Genomic DNA, 17,857 nt, shown 5'->3' with positions numbered 1-17,857 from the left:
TTTCATTATTTAAAGTATATTCTGGCGTGGATACTGTAGGTTTAGCGGAGGGATGCAGGCTCTGACGGTCCCCGCAGCCCTCATTGGTTCATGTTCACACAATCAAACTTGAGCATTTCGTTTTGATTTCAACTTCAGCCAAAACCAGGTGATGAGTTTCGGCTGCCGTTTTTGATTTGTCTGAAAGCTTTCAGACAGATTCGGAAGCCAGTTTTGGCCAAAATTGAAAAAAAAAGCTGTTTCGGTCGGACTCTACTAGCTGTCCATGTCGCCATCGGATGTTTTCATCAGTATATAAGTGATTCGTCTTCCTTGTCCGTGGAGAAATGTTTAATAATATATTGATCAGATCCGCGATAGTCAAGCCTACTAAGGATGCAAGAATGTGCCAAAATTATAAGAACTGCCTTATGTAAGAAAGCTTGAGAGAGCAAAGCTGGCATGAGGCAAAGAAACAGGGTCTTATTGCAGTAGATGTCTGCTTTTCAAAAGTGCTGTTCCTTAATTTTTTGGTTTCCTCCTGCTAGGTGGGCCTGCCTGGGTTCTACGACCCCTGTGTGGGCGAAGATAAAAGTTTGAAAGTGCTGTACCAGTTCCGAGGAGTTCTCCACCAAGTGATGTCATCGGATAATGAGCCACTTAGAATACCAAAGCAATGTAAGTGCCAAATAGCCTGTTTTATATTCCTTCCCCCCCCCTCCCCCATCTTAGCATCCGCCAATGTAATACGAGATTGGCCTACAAGTCCCTTCTGTGATCCTGTGGCTTATAGCTAGAGAATGACACAGGGCCGGGGACAGATCCCAGGGGACTGGAATGGGGACAGAGCCCGTGGGGACGGGGACAGATACCACACGGACGGGGCAGAGATGGGGATAGAGCCTGAGAGGACGGGGGACAAACTTTGTCCCCGTGTCATTTTCTACTTTGAAGCCTGTTAATGAACTGTTGTTTTATGTTTGAGTGATGCAGGTGATGATATTTTGATTTTTGGGGGGGGAAAAAACAAGCAAACATGCTGGCCTCAACTAGCAAAATTTGCATGGGGAATCCTGTATATTCCTGCTACCAGCACATCTTCTAAGAAGACATTTTCTAATGCAAGGAAAGACTGTGCAGAACAGGAGAGCTAGACTGAATCCTGAGATTGTTGATGACTTCTTATTCATCCACAGATTAAAAAATCATAACAGTGCTTCGTAAGGCAGTGGAGGAGTGGCCTAGTGGTTAGGGTGGTGGACTTTGGTCCTGGGGAACTGAGTTTGATTCCCACTTCAGGCACAGGCAGCTCCTTGTGCCTCTGGGCAAGTCACTTAACCCTTCATTGCCTCATGTAATCCGCATTGAGCCTGCCATGAGTGGGAAAGCGCAGGGTACAAATGTAACAAAAATAAAATAGATACTATTGGAGATTCTACATGGAATGTTGCTACTATTGGAGGTTCTACATGGAATGTTGCTATTCCACTAGCAACATTCCATGTAGAAGGCTGCGCAGGCTTCTGTTTCTGCGAGTCTGACGTCCTGCACATACGTGCAGGACGTCAGACTCACAGAAGCAGAAGCCTGCGCAGCCACATTGGTGATCTGCAAGGGCCGACTTCTAGTGGAATAGCAACATTCCATGTAGAATCTCAAATAGTAGCAACAGTGGAGGAGTGGCCTAGTGGTTAGGGTGGTGGACTTTGGTCCTGGGTAACTCAGGAACTGAGTTCGATTCCCACTTCAGGCACAGGCAGCTCCTTGTGACTCTGGCCAAGTCACTTAACCCTCCATTGCCCCAGGTACAAATAAGTACCTGTATACAATATATAAGCCGCATTGAGCCTGCCATAAGTGGGAAAGCACAGGGTACAAATGTAACAAAAAAACCCCATATATATATATATTTCTCTCGCACTAGGGTAACTAACTAACTAACATTTCTAAAGCGCTACTAGGGTTACGCAGCGCTGTACAATTTAAACATAGAAGGACAGTCCCTGCTCAAAGAGCTTACAATCTAAAAGACAAGAGAACAATCTAAAGACAAGTGTACAATCTAGAGGACGAGTGAACAGTTAATCTGATAGGGTGGATAGATTGATAGATTGGTGGATAGGGTACACAGAGTGAGTTGTATTTTGTACCCCTGGACATTTTAACAGGGTGGATTAGGATTCCTTGAGGTAGTAGAAGTCAACTATTGTTGGGATTGGAAGGGTAGAGGGTTGTGGTGGTGGTGGGGTTATTACTTTGCTTATTGTTGTTATTGTTTTCTATTTGTGATTTATAAACAGTTGCACAGTATATTGTTCCTTTTTATACTTTAATAAAAAGATTTAAGTATAAAATCATAAGTGTTCAAGACTTCTGCAGATGAGGACAGAGCCCATGGGGATGGGATAAGGATGGGGCGGGGACGAACCCATGGGGTTGGGGACAGACTTTGCCCCCCCCCGTGTCATTCTCTGCTTATAGCCATGGTAGAAATGGAGTGGGACCTTTAATACTGTCAGCAATATCAACACATGAAGGAGTGGAAAATAGGAATCCATGCGAACCCAAATTCATCCTGACTGATGGATTTTGCAACAATAGGTCAGAAGTTGAGGCTTTATCAGTGGCATAGGAAAGGGGGGGGGGGCGTTGTGGCAGTCCGTCCCGGGTGCACACCGCTGGGGGGGTGTCGGCTCCGCTGTTTCACTGATCTCTCTGCCCCGGAACAGGTTACTTCCTGTTCCGGGGCAGAGAGAGCAGTGAACCAGCGGAGCTGACGCAGCTCCCAGCGACGTGCACTCGGGGCGGAGCGGCCCTCCTGCCTGTCCCCTTTGGTAAGAATGCGCTCTGGGGGGGGGGGGGGGGGTGCGCAGTGGCGAACCGCCCGGGTGTCAGCCGCCCTCGCTTACGGCACTGGGCTTTATTAAAGTTTATGAACACGTCATAAACTGAAGTTTAGCTGCAGATCCTGAACCAGAAATGATTTGATTCTTGGGGGTCACAGAAGACCGATTTGATCCATGGGGAGATGTAATCTGACTGCTTATGTTTGCTTGTTTTTCCCCCCAGAATATCATAATCTGCATCACTCAAACAGTCCGGTTCATATTGTTTCCCCTGAGGGTAAAGCACTCGTTAGGTTTTATTCTGATTTATATAGTACATATCTTAACGAAGAAAACAAATCTAGGGTAAACATAAAATAAAGGAACAAACGCGTTTGACCTCTATTCCATGAGATGTCATTCCGAAAATCATGCAAGAAAGAAAACAAATACCCCAGGGCCAGCCCAGATCTCTCCCACAGTTTGAGATGAAATATTGAGTGTTCTATGTATAATGTCAAAGCAACAGTTAATTGGAAATCAATGGAATGCTGTTAAAGGCATTTAAAAGACATGGAAAGGAATATTTATATTTTTAAAGGCATTTATGTGGTGCCGCATTTTGTTTTTCAACTAGAGTCATAAATGACTATTATAGAGCAGCTGCACCATAGTCGGAAAAACATCTTTTTCGATTGCTGTCCTTAAGCTGGTAACTTGAGTGTTTTTTTTTTTTAGTTCTGGTAACACTTTCAAATAGACGCAGTAACTTGAAAAAAACAAACCGGCTTCGATCGGAGGGTTCAGCTGTGACTTGAAGAGCTCTTCTTAGTAATGTTTGGGTCAAAGGCTGCGTTTAATACAGTGGTGCTTTCCCCTAGGACCATTCCCCTTATTAACAGCCAAAAATACGCAGGTCAATATTCAGCCACACCGTAGAGTCATAAATGACCATTATAGAGCTGCCGTCCCAGCTGCACCATAGTCGGAAAAACATCTTTTTCGATTGCTGTCCTTAAGCTGGTAACTTGAGTGTTTTGGTTTTTTTTAGTTCTGGTAACACTTTCAAATAGACGCAGTAACTTGAATAAAACAAACCGGCTTCGATCGGAGGGTTCAGCTGTGACTTTAAGAGCTCTTCTTAGTAATGTTTGTGTCAAAGGCTGCGTTTAATACAGTGGTGCTTTCCCCTAGGACCATTCCCCTTATTAACAGCCAAAAATACGCAGGTCAATATTCAGCCACACCGTAGAGTCATAAATGACCATTATAGAGCTGCCGTCCCAGCTACACCATAGTCGGAAAAACATCTTTTTCGATTGCTGTCCTTAAGCTGGTAACTTGAGTGTTTTTTTTTTTTTAGTTCTGGTAACACTTTCAAATAGACGCAGTAACTTGAAAAAAACAAACCGGCTTCGATCGGAGGGTTCAGCTGTGACTTGAAGAGCTCTTCTTAGTAATGTTTGGGTCAAAGGCTGCGTTTAATACAGTGGTGCTTTCCCCTAGGACCATTCCCCTTATTAACAGCCAAAAATACGCAGGTCAATATTCAGCCACACCGTAGAGTCATAAATGACCATTATAGAGCTGCCGTCCCAGCTGCACCATAGTCGGAAAAACATCTTTTTCGATTGCTGTCCTTAAGCTGGTAATTTGAGTGTTTTGGTTTTTTTTAGTTCTGGTAACACTTTCAAATAGACGCAGTAGGAGGAAGTGACGTCACGCCAGCGAATGGCTGAGTAAAAACGGAGCTCCCGAGAGCCAGCCGATCAAAAGCAATAATTAGCTGTAAATAACTTAAAAATTCGATACCCGAAACGGGGATCGGAAGGCATAGCGAGTGACCTACCGGATTATGGCAGCGAATCGGACAAAAGAGCCAAATCTGTCGGCGTTTTCTTATCAGCAGCGCCAGAGAACGACAGAGATGCAGGGGGAAGAAAATGGCGCCCGAACGATAGTAGCGCACCAAAATCTCAACGACCCCACTCAGAGGGAATTAATGGAAGGTGAGCGCGCGGCCACTCCAGAGATTTGGGATAAACTGTGCGGCTGGATAGAAGAAATTAAAACTGGCATTAAAGAAATGCGCCAGGACTTTGCACAGCTAGGATCAGAACTCAGGGCGGAAATAGCCGAATTAGGAGCACGTGTAGCAGAAACGGAGGTGGGAATGGAGGAATGTGCTGAATCTGTTTCTATATTGGAGCAGCAAATGAAAGATCAAAAAGCAGAGTCAAGATACTTAATGGATAAAGTGGAAGATCTTGAGAATAGGAGTCGGCGTGCAAATATTAGAATCAGAGGAGTGCCAGAGTTACCTGAGTATATTGATTGCGGGGTGACCACGCAGGCGATAGCGGCTCAAATACTCTCTACCCCAGATGAATCCTGTTTACCAGTATCCATACGCTTGGAAAGAGCGCACAGGGCGCTGGGGATGAGAAAAACAAATCAGCCAAGGGACATAGTTGCCTGCTTCTCAGAATTTCAACAAAAAGAGGCGGTAATGAAGAAAGCCAGAGAGGTCGCCCCGATAATATGGGAGACATTCCCCATTGAAATTTATCAGGACATATCCCCAGCAACGTTGAAGAGAAGAAGTGAGCTGAGGCCACTAACAGCTAAGTTGAGAGAGGAAGGGGTGTCATACAAGTGGCAGTACCCCTTCGCCCTTACATTTGTACAAGAAGGCAAACAGCGTCGAGTGACCTCGATAGCAGAAGCGCAAGAATATTTGAATCAACAGGGTGAAGAGGAGATGCCCCACCAGAAGGAGAATTCAACCAGATCGCTGCCCAACAAGACGAAATGGCAGAGAGTGTCGCAGGGGAGAGGCCGCTTGAGAAGGCAGCAATCGGGGAAACAACTGGAGGAGAGAAATGGAAAATGAGGAAAGCGGCCACACCCCGCATTGGATTTACAAATAAAAAGAGAACAGAACATTGAATATAATGGGACACTTGATAACATAAGAGATGAAACAGAAGAAAAGGCTGAGGGAGAGATGGAGACGACACTTCCTCTGCAAGAGACATGCCTCATGGTGGTAATGGGGCTTGTCGGTATAGGAGCAGGGATAAGGGGGGAGGGGGGATAAGGTTGCAGGGGAGAGGGAAACAAGCGTGGTGTGGGCTGGCCAAACTGAAGCGAAATAATGAGATGTTGTATAAATGTTTAAATGTGTTACGTTAAATGTTAAGGGATTAAATACCCCTGTAAAGCGTAAGAAAATGTTTAAAGAGATGATAAGGTTGAAAGCAGACATAATTATGATCCAGGAGACTCATTTGAGAAAAGAGCATGAAAAATTAGTTAATCACAGGAGATACCCTATACAATTTCATGCGGCTAGCATTAACTCACAGAAAAAGAGGGGGGTTTTAATGGCTTTTTCTGATATGACTCCGTGGAAAATAATGAAAAATATAGCTGACAAGAATGGTCGTTACCTACTGGTTGTGGCATCCCTATATAATAAGCTATACACCTTTATCACTATATATGCCCCAAATGAGGGACAGGAGAACTTTATAATTGAACTAGAAGGAGTGTTACAGAAACATGTACAAGGGATAGTGGTCATTGGGGGGGATTTCAACCTCACAGTGAATCCTGCATTAGATAACTCAGCGGGAGGAGCGGGATATGCAAAGAATGATAGGCAAGCATTAGTAAAATTCATGGCTAGATGGGGGCTGGTGGACCTATGGCGAGAAACACATGCCAGAGAAAAAGATTATACCTATTACTCGTCTCCACATAAATCATACTCTAGGATAGATATGTTCTCCGAGGACAAGCAGGCTGCTTGTTCTCACGACTGGGTGACGTCCGCGGCAGCCCCCACCAACCGGAAATAAGCTTTGCGGGACGGTCGACACGCAGGGCACGCCCACCGCGCATGCGCGGCCGTCTTCCCGCCCGTGCGCGACCGCTCCCGCCAGTTACTTTTTTTCCGCGACTGAGAGAGTTGTGTTTTCCCCTCTCTCTCGTTTCAGCCGCCGGATTTTTTCGACCGCGTTTACGCGGATCGTCGCTTTTGGCCTGTTCGGCCTCTTCTTCTTCTTCTTTCTCTTTTATTAAAAAAAAAAAAAAAAAAAAAGAATTTTGCGCGTGTGGAGCACGCGCTCCTTCTTTTCCCTCGCTTTCTAGCGGGGACGCCTCGTTGCGGCCTAGTGGCCGCTCGGTCGGTTTCAGTTTTCGTGGTGTGATTTTAGCCACCATTGCCGACTTTGACTTCGCCGACGCGATTTTTCCGTCGATGTCCTCGAAGGTCCCGAGTGGATTTAAAAAGTGTGGTCGCTGCGGCCGGCCGATCTCGCAGACCGACACCCACGCTTGGTGCCTCCAGTGCCTCGGGCCGGAGCACAATCTCAAGTCGTGCGTTTTGTGTCTCGGTCTCCGGAAACGGACTCAGGTTGCGAGGCAAGTTCTGCGGGACCGTCTTTTTGGAACTTGCGCCGGCCCCTCGACGTCGACCTCGACGGCATCGGTATCGAAGACCGGTTCTTCGGTACCGGTATCGATGCCCGAGACATCGGCACCGATGGCAGCGACCCCAGGAGAACAGGTCCCGTCGGCCCGCCGGTCCGCCGGCGAGGGTGGGGTAGAGAGACCGCGTGGGCAGTCGGCCCCGGTCACTCCCTCAACTCGTGAGCCACGGGACCGAACCCTGTCGGACCCGGTACCCCGAGACCGAGGGGGATCGACCTCCTCCTCCTCCATGCCCTCCGGCACCGGTGACGTGCACCGGAAAAAAGACAAGAAGCGCCGTCACCGGGAGCCCTCGGTGCACCCTGAAGAGGAGTCGACGCCGAAGCGTCATCGCAGAGAGGAGAGATCTCCGTCGGTGGTGGAGGTACCGACGCGTCGGGGTTCCGGCACCTCGGTGCCGTCTCCTGGCCCCCAGCAGCTTCCGGCACCGACACCCTTACCGGCCCCACCGCCTTTCCCGGCAGCGGGCCTGGACGAGTGCCTCAGAGCCATCCTTCCGGGGATCCTGGAAGGGCTGATGCGCCAGGCTGTGCCGGCGCCGGGGGTGCTTGCGCCCTCGGCGCCGATGACTGTGGCGCCGGCGAGCTCTAGCCCGGCGCCGGGGCAGTCGACACCGCCGCCGCTTGCGGTGCCGGTCTCGACAGCCACGCAGGTGGAGTCCCCGTCGACGTCGATGGAGGGAGCTCCGTCCCCGCCGGCGCGGGAGTCCACCGCTCGACGACACCGAGACCTCGGTGCCTCGACGTCGAGCCGGGCCCGGTACCGGACGCAGCTACATGAGCTAATGTCCGATACCGAGGATGAGGACTCGTGGGGGGAAGAGGAGGACCCGAGATATTTCTCCTCAGAGGAGTCTACGGGCCTTCCCTCGGACCCCACGCCGTCACCGGAGAGGAAGCTCTCACCTCCTGAGAGTCTCTCCTTTGCCTCCTTTGTGCGGGATATGTCTATAAGCATTCCCTTTCCCGTGGTCTCTGTGGAAGAGCCGAGGGCCGAGATGCTCGAGGTCCTCGACTATCCATCACCACCTAGAGAGTCCTCCACGGTACCGCTGCACAATGTCCTGAAGGAGACGCTGCTCCGGAACTGGGTGCGACCACTAACTAATCCCACCATTCCCAAGAAAGCAGAGTCCCAGTACAGGATCCACTCTGACCCAGAGCTCATGCGGCCCCAGTTGCCCCATGACTCAGCGGTCGTGGATTCTGCTCTCAAGAGGGCACGGAGTTCGAGGGATACCGCCTCGGCGCCCCCGGGGCGGGAGTCTCGCACTCTGGACTCATTTGGGAGGAAGGCCTACCAATCCTCCATGCTCGTGACCCGCATCCAATCTTACCTGCTCTATATGAGCATCCACATGCGGACCAATGTGCAACAGCTGGCGGACCTGGTCGATAAGCTCCCGCCGGAGCAGTCCAGGCCTTATCAGGAGGTGGTCAGGCAGCTGAAGGCGTGCAGAAAGTTCCTGTCCAGGGGGATTTTTGACACCTGTGACGTGGCATCTCGTGCTGCGGCCCAAGGTATAGTGATGCGCAGGCTCTCATGGCTGCGTGCCTCTGACCTGGACAACCGCACCCAGCAGAGACTGGCTGACGTCCCTTGCCGGGGGGATAACATTTTCGGTGAGAAGGTCGAGCAGATGGTGGACCAACTGCATCAGCGGGAAACCGCTCTCGACAAGCTCTCCCACCGGGCGCCTTCAGCACCCGCCCCCACGGGTGGGCGTTTTTCCCGGGCACGGCAGGCTGCACCCTATTCTTTTGCAAAGCGTAGGTACAACCAGCCGGCCCGAAGGCCTCGCCAGGCACAGGGACAGCCCCAGCGCGCTCGTTCTCGTCAACAGCGTGCGCCTAAGCAGCCCCCTGCGCCTCCACAGCAAAAGCCGGGGACGGGCTTTTGACTGGATCCACGGGAACATAGCCGCCCTACAAGTGTCCGTACCGGACGATCTGCCGGTCGGAGGGAGGTTAAAATTTTTTCACCAAAGGTGGCCTCTCATAACCTCCGACCAGTGGGTTCTCCAAATAGTGCGGTGCGGATACGCCCTGAATTTGGCCGCCCTGCCTCCAAATTGTCCTTCGGGAGCTCAGTCTTTCAGCTCCCTTCACAAGCAGGTACTTGCAGAGGAACTCTCCGCCCTTCTCAGCGCCAATGCGGTCGAGCCCGTACCACCCGGGCAGGAAGGGCAGGGATTCTATTCCAGGTACTTCCTTGTGGAAAAGAAAACAGGGGGGATGCGTCCCATCCTAGACCTGAGAGGCCTGAACAAATTCCTGGTCAAAGAAAAGTTCAGGATGCTTTCCTTGGGCACCCTTCTGCCAATGATTCAGAAAAACGATTGGCTATGTTCCCTGGATTTAAAGGACGCATACACTCACATCCCGATACTGCCAGCTCACAGACAGTATCTCAGATTCCGCCTGGGCGCACGGCACTTTCAGTATTGTGTGCTGCCCTTTGGGCTCGCCTCTGCCCCACGAGTGTTTACAAAGTGCCTCGTGGTGGTGGCGGCGTATCTACGCAAGCTGGGAGTGCACGTGTTCCCATATCTCGACGATTGGCTGGTCAAGAGCACCTCGGAGGCAGGAGCCCTCCGGTCCATGCAGTGCACTATTCAACTTCTGGAGCTGCTGGGGTTTGTGATAAATTACCCAAAGTCCCATCTCCAGCCTACTCAGTCTCTGGAATTCATAGGAGCGCTGCTGAATACCCAGACGGCTCAGGCCTACCTTCCCGAAGCGAGGGCTACCAATCTCTTGGCCCTGGCTTCGCAGACCAGAGCGTCTCAGCAGGTCACAGCTCGGCAGATGTTGAGACTTCTGGGTCATATGGCCTCCACAGTTCATGTGACTCCCATGGCTCGTCTTCACATGAGATCTGCTCAATGGACCCTAGCTTCCCAGTGGTTTCAAGCCACCGGGAATTTAGAAGATGTCATCCGCCTCTCCACCAGTTGCCGCACTTCACTGCTCTGGTGGACCATCCGGACCAATTTGACCCTGGGACGTCCATTCCAAATTCCGCAGCCCACGAAAGTGCTGACGACGGATGCATCTCGCCTGGGGTGGGGAGCCCATGTCGATGGGCTCCACACTCAGGGTCTGTGGTCCCTCCAGGAAAAGGATCTGCAGATCAACCTCCTGGAGCTCCGAGCGATCTGGAACGCACTGAAGGCTTTCAGAGATCGGCTGTCCTGTCAAATTATCCAAATTCGGACAGACAATCAGGTTGCAATGTATTACGTCAACAAGCAGGGGGGCACCGGATCTCGCCCCCTGTGCCAGGAGGCCGTCGGGATGTGGCGTTGGGCGTGTCGGTTCGGCATGCTCCTCCAAGCCACGTACCTGGCAGGCGTAAACAACAGTCTGGCCGACAGACTGAGCAGAGTCATGCAACCGCACGAGTGGTCGCTCCATGCCAGAGTGGTACGCAAGATCTTCCGAGCGTGGGGCACCCCCTCGGTGGACCTTTTCGCCTCTCAGACCAACCACAAGCTGCCTCTGTTCTGTTCCAGACTTCAGGCACACGGCAGGCTAGCATCGGATGCCTTTCTCCTCCATTGGGGGACCGGCCTCCTGTATGCTTATCCTCCCATACCTTTGGTGGGGAAGACCTTACTGAAGCTCAAGCAAGACCGCGGCACCATGATTCTGATCGCGCCCTTTTGGCCCCGCCAGATCTGGTTCCCTCTTCTTCTGGAGTTGTCCTCCGAAGAACCGTGGAGATTGGAGTGTTTTCCGACTCTCATTTCGCAGAACGACGGAGCGTTGCTGCACCCCAACCTCCAGTCTCTGGCTCTCACGGCCTGGATGTTGAGGGCGTAGACTTCACTGCGTTGGGTCTGTCTGAGGGTGTCTCCCGGGTCTTGCTTGCCTCTAGGAAGGATTCCACTAGAAAGAGTTACTTTTTCAAGTGGAGGAGGTTTGTCGTGTGGTGTGAGAGCATGGCCCTAGAACCTCGTTCTTGCCCTGCACAGAACCTGCTTGAATACCTTCTGCACTTATCAGAGTCTGGCCTCAAGACCAACTCAGTAAGGAATCACCTTAGTGCGATTAGTGCTTACCATTATCGTGTGGAAGAAAAAGCCATCTCTGGAGAGCCTTTAGTCGTTCGATTCATGAGAGGCTTGCTTTTGTCAAAGCCCCCTATCAAGCCTCCTGTTGTGTCATGGGATCTCAACGTCGTCCTCACCCAGCTGATGAAACCTCCTTTTGAGCCACTGAATACCTGCCATCTGAAGTACTTGACCTGGAAGGTCATTTTCTTGGTGGCAGTTACTTCAGCTCGTAGGGTCAGTGAGCTTCAAGCCCTAGTAGCTCATGCTCCATATACCAAATTTCATCACAACAGAGTAGTGCTCCGCACCCACCCAAAGTTCCTGCCGAAGGTGGTGTCGGAGTTCCATCTTAACCAGTCAATTGTCTTGCCAACATTCTTCCCCAGGCCGCATACCCGCCCTGCTGAACGTCAGTTGCACACATTGGACTGCAAGAGAGCATTGGCCTTCTACTTGGAGCGGACACAGCCCCACAGACAGTCCGCCCAATTGTTTGTTTCTTTCGACCCTAACAGGCTAGGGGTCGCTGTCGGGAAACGCACCATCTCCAATTGGCTAGCAGATTGCATTTCCTTCACTTACGCCCAGGCTGGGCTGACTCTTGAGGGTCATGTCACGGCTCATAGTGTTAGAGCCATGGCAGCGTCAGTGGCCCACTTGAAGTCAGCCACTATTGAAGAGATTTGCAAGGCTGCGACGTGGTCATCTGTCCACACATTCACATCACATTACTGCCTCCAGCAGGATACCCGACGCGACAGTCGGTTCGGGCAGTCGGTGCTGCAGAATCTGTTTGGGGTGTAAATCCAACTCCACCCTCCAGGACCCGAATTTATTCTGGTCAGGCTGCACTCTCAGTTAGTTGTTCTTCGTAGGTCAATTTCTGTTGTTTCCTCGCCGTTGCGAGGTTCAATTGACCTGGGTTCTTGTTTTGAGTGAGCCTGAGAGCTAGGGATACCCCAGTCGTGAGAACAAGCAGCCTGCTTGTCCTCGGAGAAAGGGTATGATACATACCTGTAGCAGTTGTTCTCCGAGGACAGCAGGCTGATTGTTCTCACCTTCCCTCCCTCCTCCCCTTTGGAGTTGTGTATTTCATATTTTTTGCTAGTCATTCAACTGGCGGGAGCGGTCGCGCACGGGCGGGAAGACGGCCGCGCATGCGCGGTGGGCGTGCCCTGCGTGTCGACCGTCCCGCAAAGCTTATTTCCGGTTGGTGGGGGCTGCCGCGGACGTCACCCAGTCGTGAGAACAATCAGCCTGCTGTCCTCGGAGAACAACTGCTACAGGTATGTATCATACCCTTTCCTGGGGGATGGGATAGTAGCAGGGGCAATGCGCAACATTAATATAGAACCCCGTACATGGTCAGACCATGCTCCAGTTGTAATGGAAATAGGGATTGATAGACATCCCTCTGGGTTTAAATACTGGCGTATGGACGAAACCATCCTATTAGAGCCACAAAACGCGCAAGAAGTTGAAAGATATATTAAGGAGTATATAGAATTCAACGATGTAGAGGAAGTACACCCGGTAAACTTATGGGAGGGACTAAAAGTGGTACTACGTGGCCAATTGATAGCATTGAGGGCGCATTTGAGAAAGAAACAGAGGGAGCAGGAGGAAACAATAAGAGAGCGCATACAACAATTGGAAAAGTCCCATAAAGCCAATCCCTCTGATTCAGAGGTGGGGGAACAACTTCACAAATGTAAATTAAGTCTTAATGAATTACAATTGGCTGAAATAGCAAGTCAGTTAGAGCAAACGAAGCAAGAACATTACGAGTTTGGAGATAAAGCAAGTAGACTTCTAGCAAATAAACTTAAACAGCAGAGAAGTCGAACCTATATAGGAAGCCTTAAAAATCAGGAAGGTCAAAATGTTAGTCAGAATGACCAAATTCAGGACCAATTCTATAACTACTATTCTAAACTGTATGATTCAGAACAGAAAGCAACAGAGCTGGAAATAGAGGATCATATTAAGAGAACAGATCTACCCCATTTGACACAGTCCGAGCAGGAGATGCTATCAGAACCTATTACAATAGAAGAGGTTGAGCTTGCTATTAAGGAACTCCCCCATGGGAAAGCACCGGGCCCGGATGGGTTTCCAGCTCGACTTTATAAGCAATATAGAGCATATTTGGCTCCACTGTTATGGAGATTTTTTAAAGCACTAGAGCAAGAGCAGAAACTCCCCCATTCGTGGAGGCTAGCAGCAGTAACCCTGATTCTGAAACCGGGAAAAGATCCGCAGGAATGTGGTTCTTACAGACCGATATCACTACTCAATGTTGACTATAAAATATTTACTAAAATACTAGCTACTCGCCTGCAAAGAGTATTGCCTAAGCTCATCCATAGCGATCAAACGGGATTTATTGCAGGGCGACAAGCATTTGATAATATAAGAACATTGCTACATCTAATTCAACAGGTGAGGGAGGACGATCAACCGGCCCTACTTCTATCGATAGACGCAGAGAAAGCGTTTGATCGCGTGGAGTGGGATTTTCTATTTGCAGTGCTGCGAGAAGTGGGGATAGGGGGAAACTATATGAGATGGGTTAGATTACTCTATCAAACGCCATTAGCCACACTAAAAATTAATGGGACATATACTAAGCCTATTGAATTGCATAGAGGAACAAGACAGGGATGTGCGGTATCGCCTTTGCTGTTTGCCCTGTTTATGGAGCCCCTGGCATGCGCAGTGAGGGGAGATTCCAATATTCGGGGGGTGACGAAAGGGTTGAGAGAACATAAGCTAATGCTATTTGCTGATGATGTGCTTCTCACCCTGACGAGACCCGCAATTTCAATAAGGAGGGTAATTGAGGTAATGGAATTCTTTGGGAAACTGTCAGGTTTTAAAATTAATACTACTAAATCCGAAATATTGAATCTGACGGTTTCACCACAGGAATCAGCAAGGATGAAGGTGGATTTCCCCTTCATATGGGCATTGAAATCCATTAGATACTTAGGGGTGCAGGTGACACCAAGGGTGGAAGATCTGTACCAGGTAAATTTTCCTAAGAAGGTGGCTGAACTGCTAGCGGAGCTAGAAAGATGGGAAGGATTAAATGTTTCCTGGATGGGAAGAATACAAGCAATAAAAATGATGTTGCTCCCCAAAATGTTATATTTATTTATGGCTTTGCCCATCCCAATACCACGTAGCTTTTTTGAACGACTCCATCGCAAACTGTTTCAATATATTTGGAGGAAACGTCCTCCGAGGGTGCGAAGGGCAACCATGTTCCAGCCGCAGAGCAGGGGGGGCATGGGAGTCCCAAATTTTTTGCTATATTATAAGGCAGCACAATTAAGGATTTTAGCAGATTGGAATCCGTATGCGAGCAGGAAATGGTTGCACTGGGAAAGGGCATGGATGGGGACACAAGCACTAGGAGATACGCTGTGGCTTCCTGGTAGAGAGCTCTTGACAGTGATACGAAGCCAACCAATAGGGATCAGGCATATATTGACCACGTGGTACCAAATTAGGAAACAATGGTTCCCAGAGAGAAAATATTACCTCCAGACTTCTATATCTAAGGCGCCGGGGTTTGAATTGGGAGGCACTGAAAAAGTATATTGGGAATGGTCAAGGGCGGGGCTACATACTCTGGGCCAACTATGGGAGAAGGGAGAAATGGTTAGCTTTGACAGGCTCCAGGAGGAGTATGGGCTTCCCCCTAGAGATCAAGTCTATTATTGTAGCGTCAGACATTATATAATGACGTGTGCTAGGGAAGAGCTTGAATTAGAAGAAACAAAGCTAGAAGGTGCAATAAGAAAAGGAGGGGGTAGAGGTAGTGTGACACGGATTTATCAGGCACTAATTCAGAGGGGGAATCCACAGAGAATCTATACTAGCAGGTGGGAGGAGTCATTGCAAATCACATACACACAACAGCAATGGGAGAAATGTTATAGACTATTATTTAAACCATCATTAGCGCAATCCACGAGGGAGAATGGATTTAAGATATATTACTGGTGGTATTACACACCGGATAGGCTGCAACGTATCTATAGGGAAGTGTCAGCCGCCTGCTGGAGGGAATGTGGGGCAAAGGGAACATTCATACATATATTTTGGGAATGTCCTAAGGTACAGAAATTTTGGAGAGGTGTGATGGCGCAGGTCAACACGATACTACAAGGGATATTTCCATGTAAGATAGAGCATTGCCTGCTGCATTTTCCTCCCACAGGAATTAAAACAATTCATCATAAGTTGGCGATACAATATATGGTGGCGGCAAAGATAGCAATAGCGAGAGCATGGAAACAATCGACTCTACCAGCTACAGAAATGGTATTTCGCAAAGTGGGACACTTATATCAAATGTCAAAACTTACGGCAATGAGAAGGGGTAAAATGGACTATTTTCTGAAAATGTGGCAACCATATGAACAATATATAAATGGAGGTCAGCCTAGCCAAGAAGGAGAAGGGGTGGGAGGGGGGAGGTAGTGATAGTGATATAATGTACTAGAATAGATAATTTAGGTAGTTGAGAGTTCAGCAGCAATCAAGAATATGTAACGCTACATGAAACAAAGAAACACAGTTAGCAATTCTTGTATGTAACCTGAGATTGTTTATTCATATAATAAAAATGTTTATAAAAAAAAAAAAAAAAAAAAACAAATAGACGCAGTAACTTGAAAAAAACAAACCGGCTTCGATCGGAGGGTTCAGCTGTGACTTTAAGAGCTCTTCTTAGTAATGTTTGGGTCAAAGGCTGCGTTTAATACAGTGGTGCTTTCCCCTAGGACCATTCCCCTTATTAACAGCCAAAAATACGCAGGTCAATATTCAGCCACACCGTCGCTGACTAAATTAACCCCAGATATTCAATGCCAGGCCACGTCTGGAAACCAGCATTGAATAACTGGCTCCCCCCAGACATGGGATAGCCATTGGGACCTGCCTAATATCATCTGGGACCGATATGAGGAGAAGTGCATTTTCTTCCCACCCCAATTTGAATCCTGCCTCAGAAATGCTCTTCCCCCCCCCCCCCTTCCTGAAAAACAGAACCCCAGGGCTTACCTCTTGCTTCCTGGTGATCCAGTGGGGTTGGTCAGGCAAGAGCGAACCCAAGTTTCCGAGTTTATTAAAACTTGCTACCTCACCCTATAGGAGCTTTCAGTGTGATTTACAGTTTAATACACAAAATAGAAACTGAAATCAAGAGAGTACAGATGACAAGACATGACTAGTAAGGGAAAGGGGGTGGAGCCAGGGGCGTAGCCAGACTTCGGCAGGAGGGGGGTCCAGAGCCCGAAGTGAGGGGGCACATTTTAGGCCCTCGCCTGCCGACCCCCCACCACCACCACTTTTGACCCCCTCCTGCCGCCAACCCTTCCCCGCCACCGCCAGGTACCTTTGCTGGCAGGGGTCCCCAACCCCCGCCAGCCGAGGCGGGGGAGGTTTGGGGTTGGTGGGACGGGGGTCAAATGTGGGGGGGGGGGAGGGTGAAAGCAGGGAGACCAGGGCTAAATCTACCGGGGCCAATGCCACCACCTAGCTACGCCCCTGGGTGAAGCCCTAGTGGTTCAGCTCTAGCGGTAGTCTTATGGTACTACCACTAGAAGTCAGCCTTCCATACTGAGCTCGCAGCAACCATTTTTCTACCAGGGGTTTGCTCCTGCCCAGCTAACCTCACTGGACCACTAGGTAGCAAGTAGTAGGCTTGGGGGGAGAGGGGGGCAGTCCTTGCCAGGAGGAGAGTCTGCTAGAGGGAGTTGCCGAAGACAGGTCTGTTTTAGGGAGAGGGAGGTGCTGGGATAGGGCAATCCTTGTGTTTGGGGTTGGTTCATGTTGGTGGGAGTGGGGAGGGTGTAGGTGCGGGAGAGGGGAGCTGAGCTGTAGCTGCTACCCAGAAACTATGTGGGCACCAGCCATCAGCGCCAGCACCCACAACGCTGAATGACCAAAAGTAGGACTGCTCTTTAAGTCGGTTAGTTACACAGGTACCGGCACCGAATATTGTCAGTAGCCGCATCCCTCCCGGTTCCACGTTTGGACCACCCCTCTCCTGCCCACTTTTAAAATGGCACTTGAATATTGACCCGATGGTGTTTTAACTCTTCACTTTTTCTCTTTCAGCTCACAAAATCGATATAGATGGGTAATTTTCACAAAAAAGGAGTATGAGCTGGAACTTACACCCAAAAAGACTGGCAACAATTTCTTCTCTGGATTCTTCATGAATTAAAAGGAAATTTAAAAAGATGTTTTTATTTTAATATATAGATATATATATATATGAAAATGGTGTCAGATCAATTGTGTTAAGGGACTGTACAAAAACTGCTTTCCCATGCAGTCGGATGGCCAGACTACACTGGACCCCGTGGTTACAAGGGTTAAACATTTTGTAGTTTGGAAAACAGGTTACTCGCCCACTGGGGCTGATTCTACCCAGAGCATGCCTCGTACCTAGTGGTTATTGCTGCAACAGAGTACTGTTTTA

At 49.4% G+C, this 17,857-nt stretch overlaps 1 protein-coding gene across 1 annotated transcript in view; it reads left to right on the top strand.

The window, feature by feature from the left end:
- Positions 1-17,616, top strand: part of DNAJC11 (DnaJ heat shock protein family (Hsp40) member C11) — a 143,603-nt gene extending 125,987 nt beyond the window's left edge. Inside the window, exons 15-16 of the mRNA XM_030222623.1 lie at positions 528-657; positions 17,491-17,616. Of these exons, the coding sequence (XP_030078483.1) occupies positions 528-657; positions 17,491-17,516 (156 nt within the window). The 3' untranslated portion in view covers positions 17,517-17,616. The remainder of the gene's footprint in view (positions 1-527; positions 658-17,490) is intronic.
- Positions 17,617-17,857: the final 241 nt, after the last annotated feature.

This window comes from Microcaecilia unicolor, chromosome 13 (genome assembly GCF_901765095.1).
Source record: "Microcaecilia unicolor chromosome 13, aMicUni1.1, whole genome shotgun sequence".
Lineage (NCBI taxonomy): Eukaryota > Metazoa > Chordata > Amphibia > Gymnophiona > Siphonopidae > Microcaecilia > Microcaecilia unicolor.
Note: the sequence above shows the minus strand (reverse complement) of the source record. Positions and strands in the feature narration are given on the sequence as shown.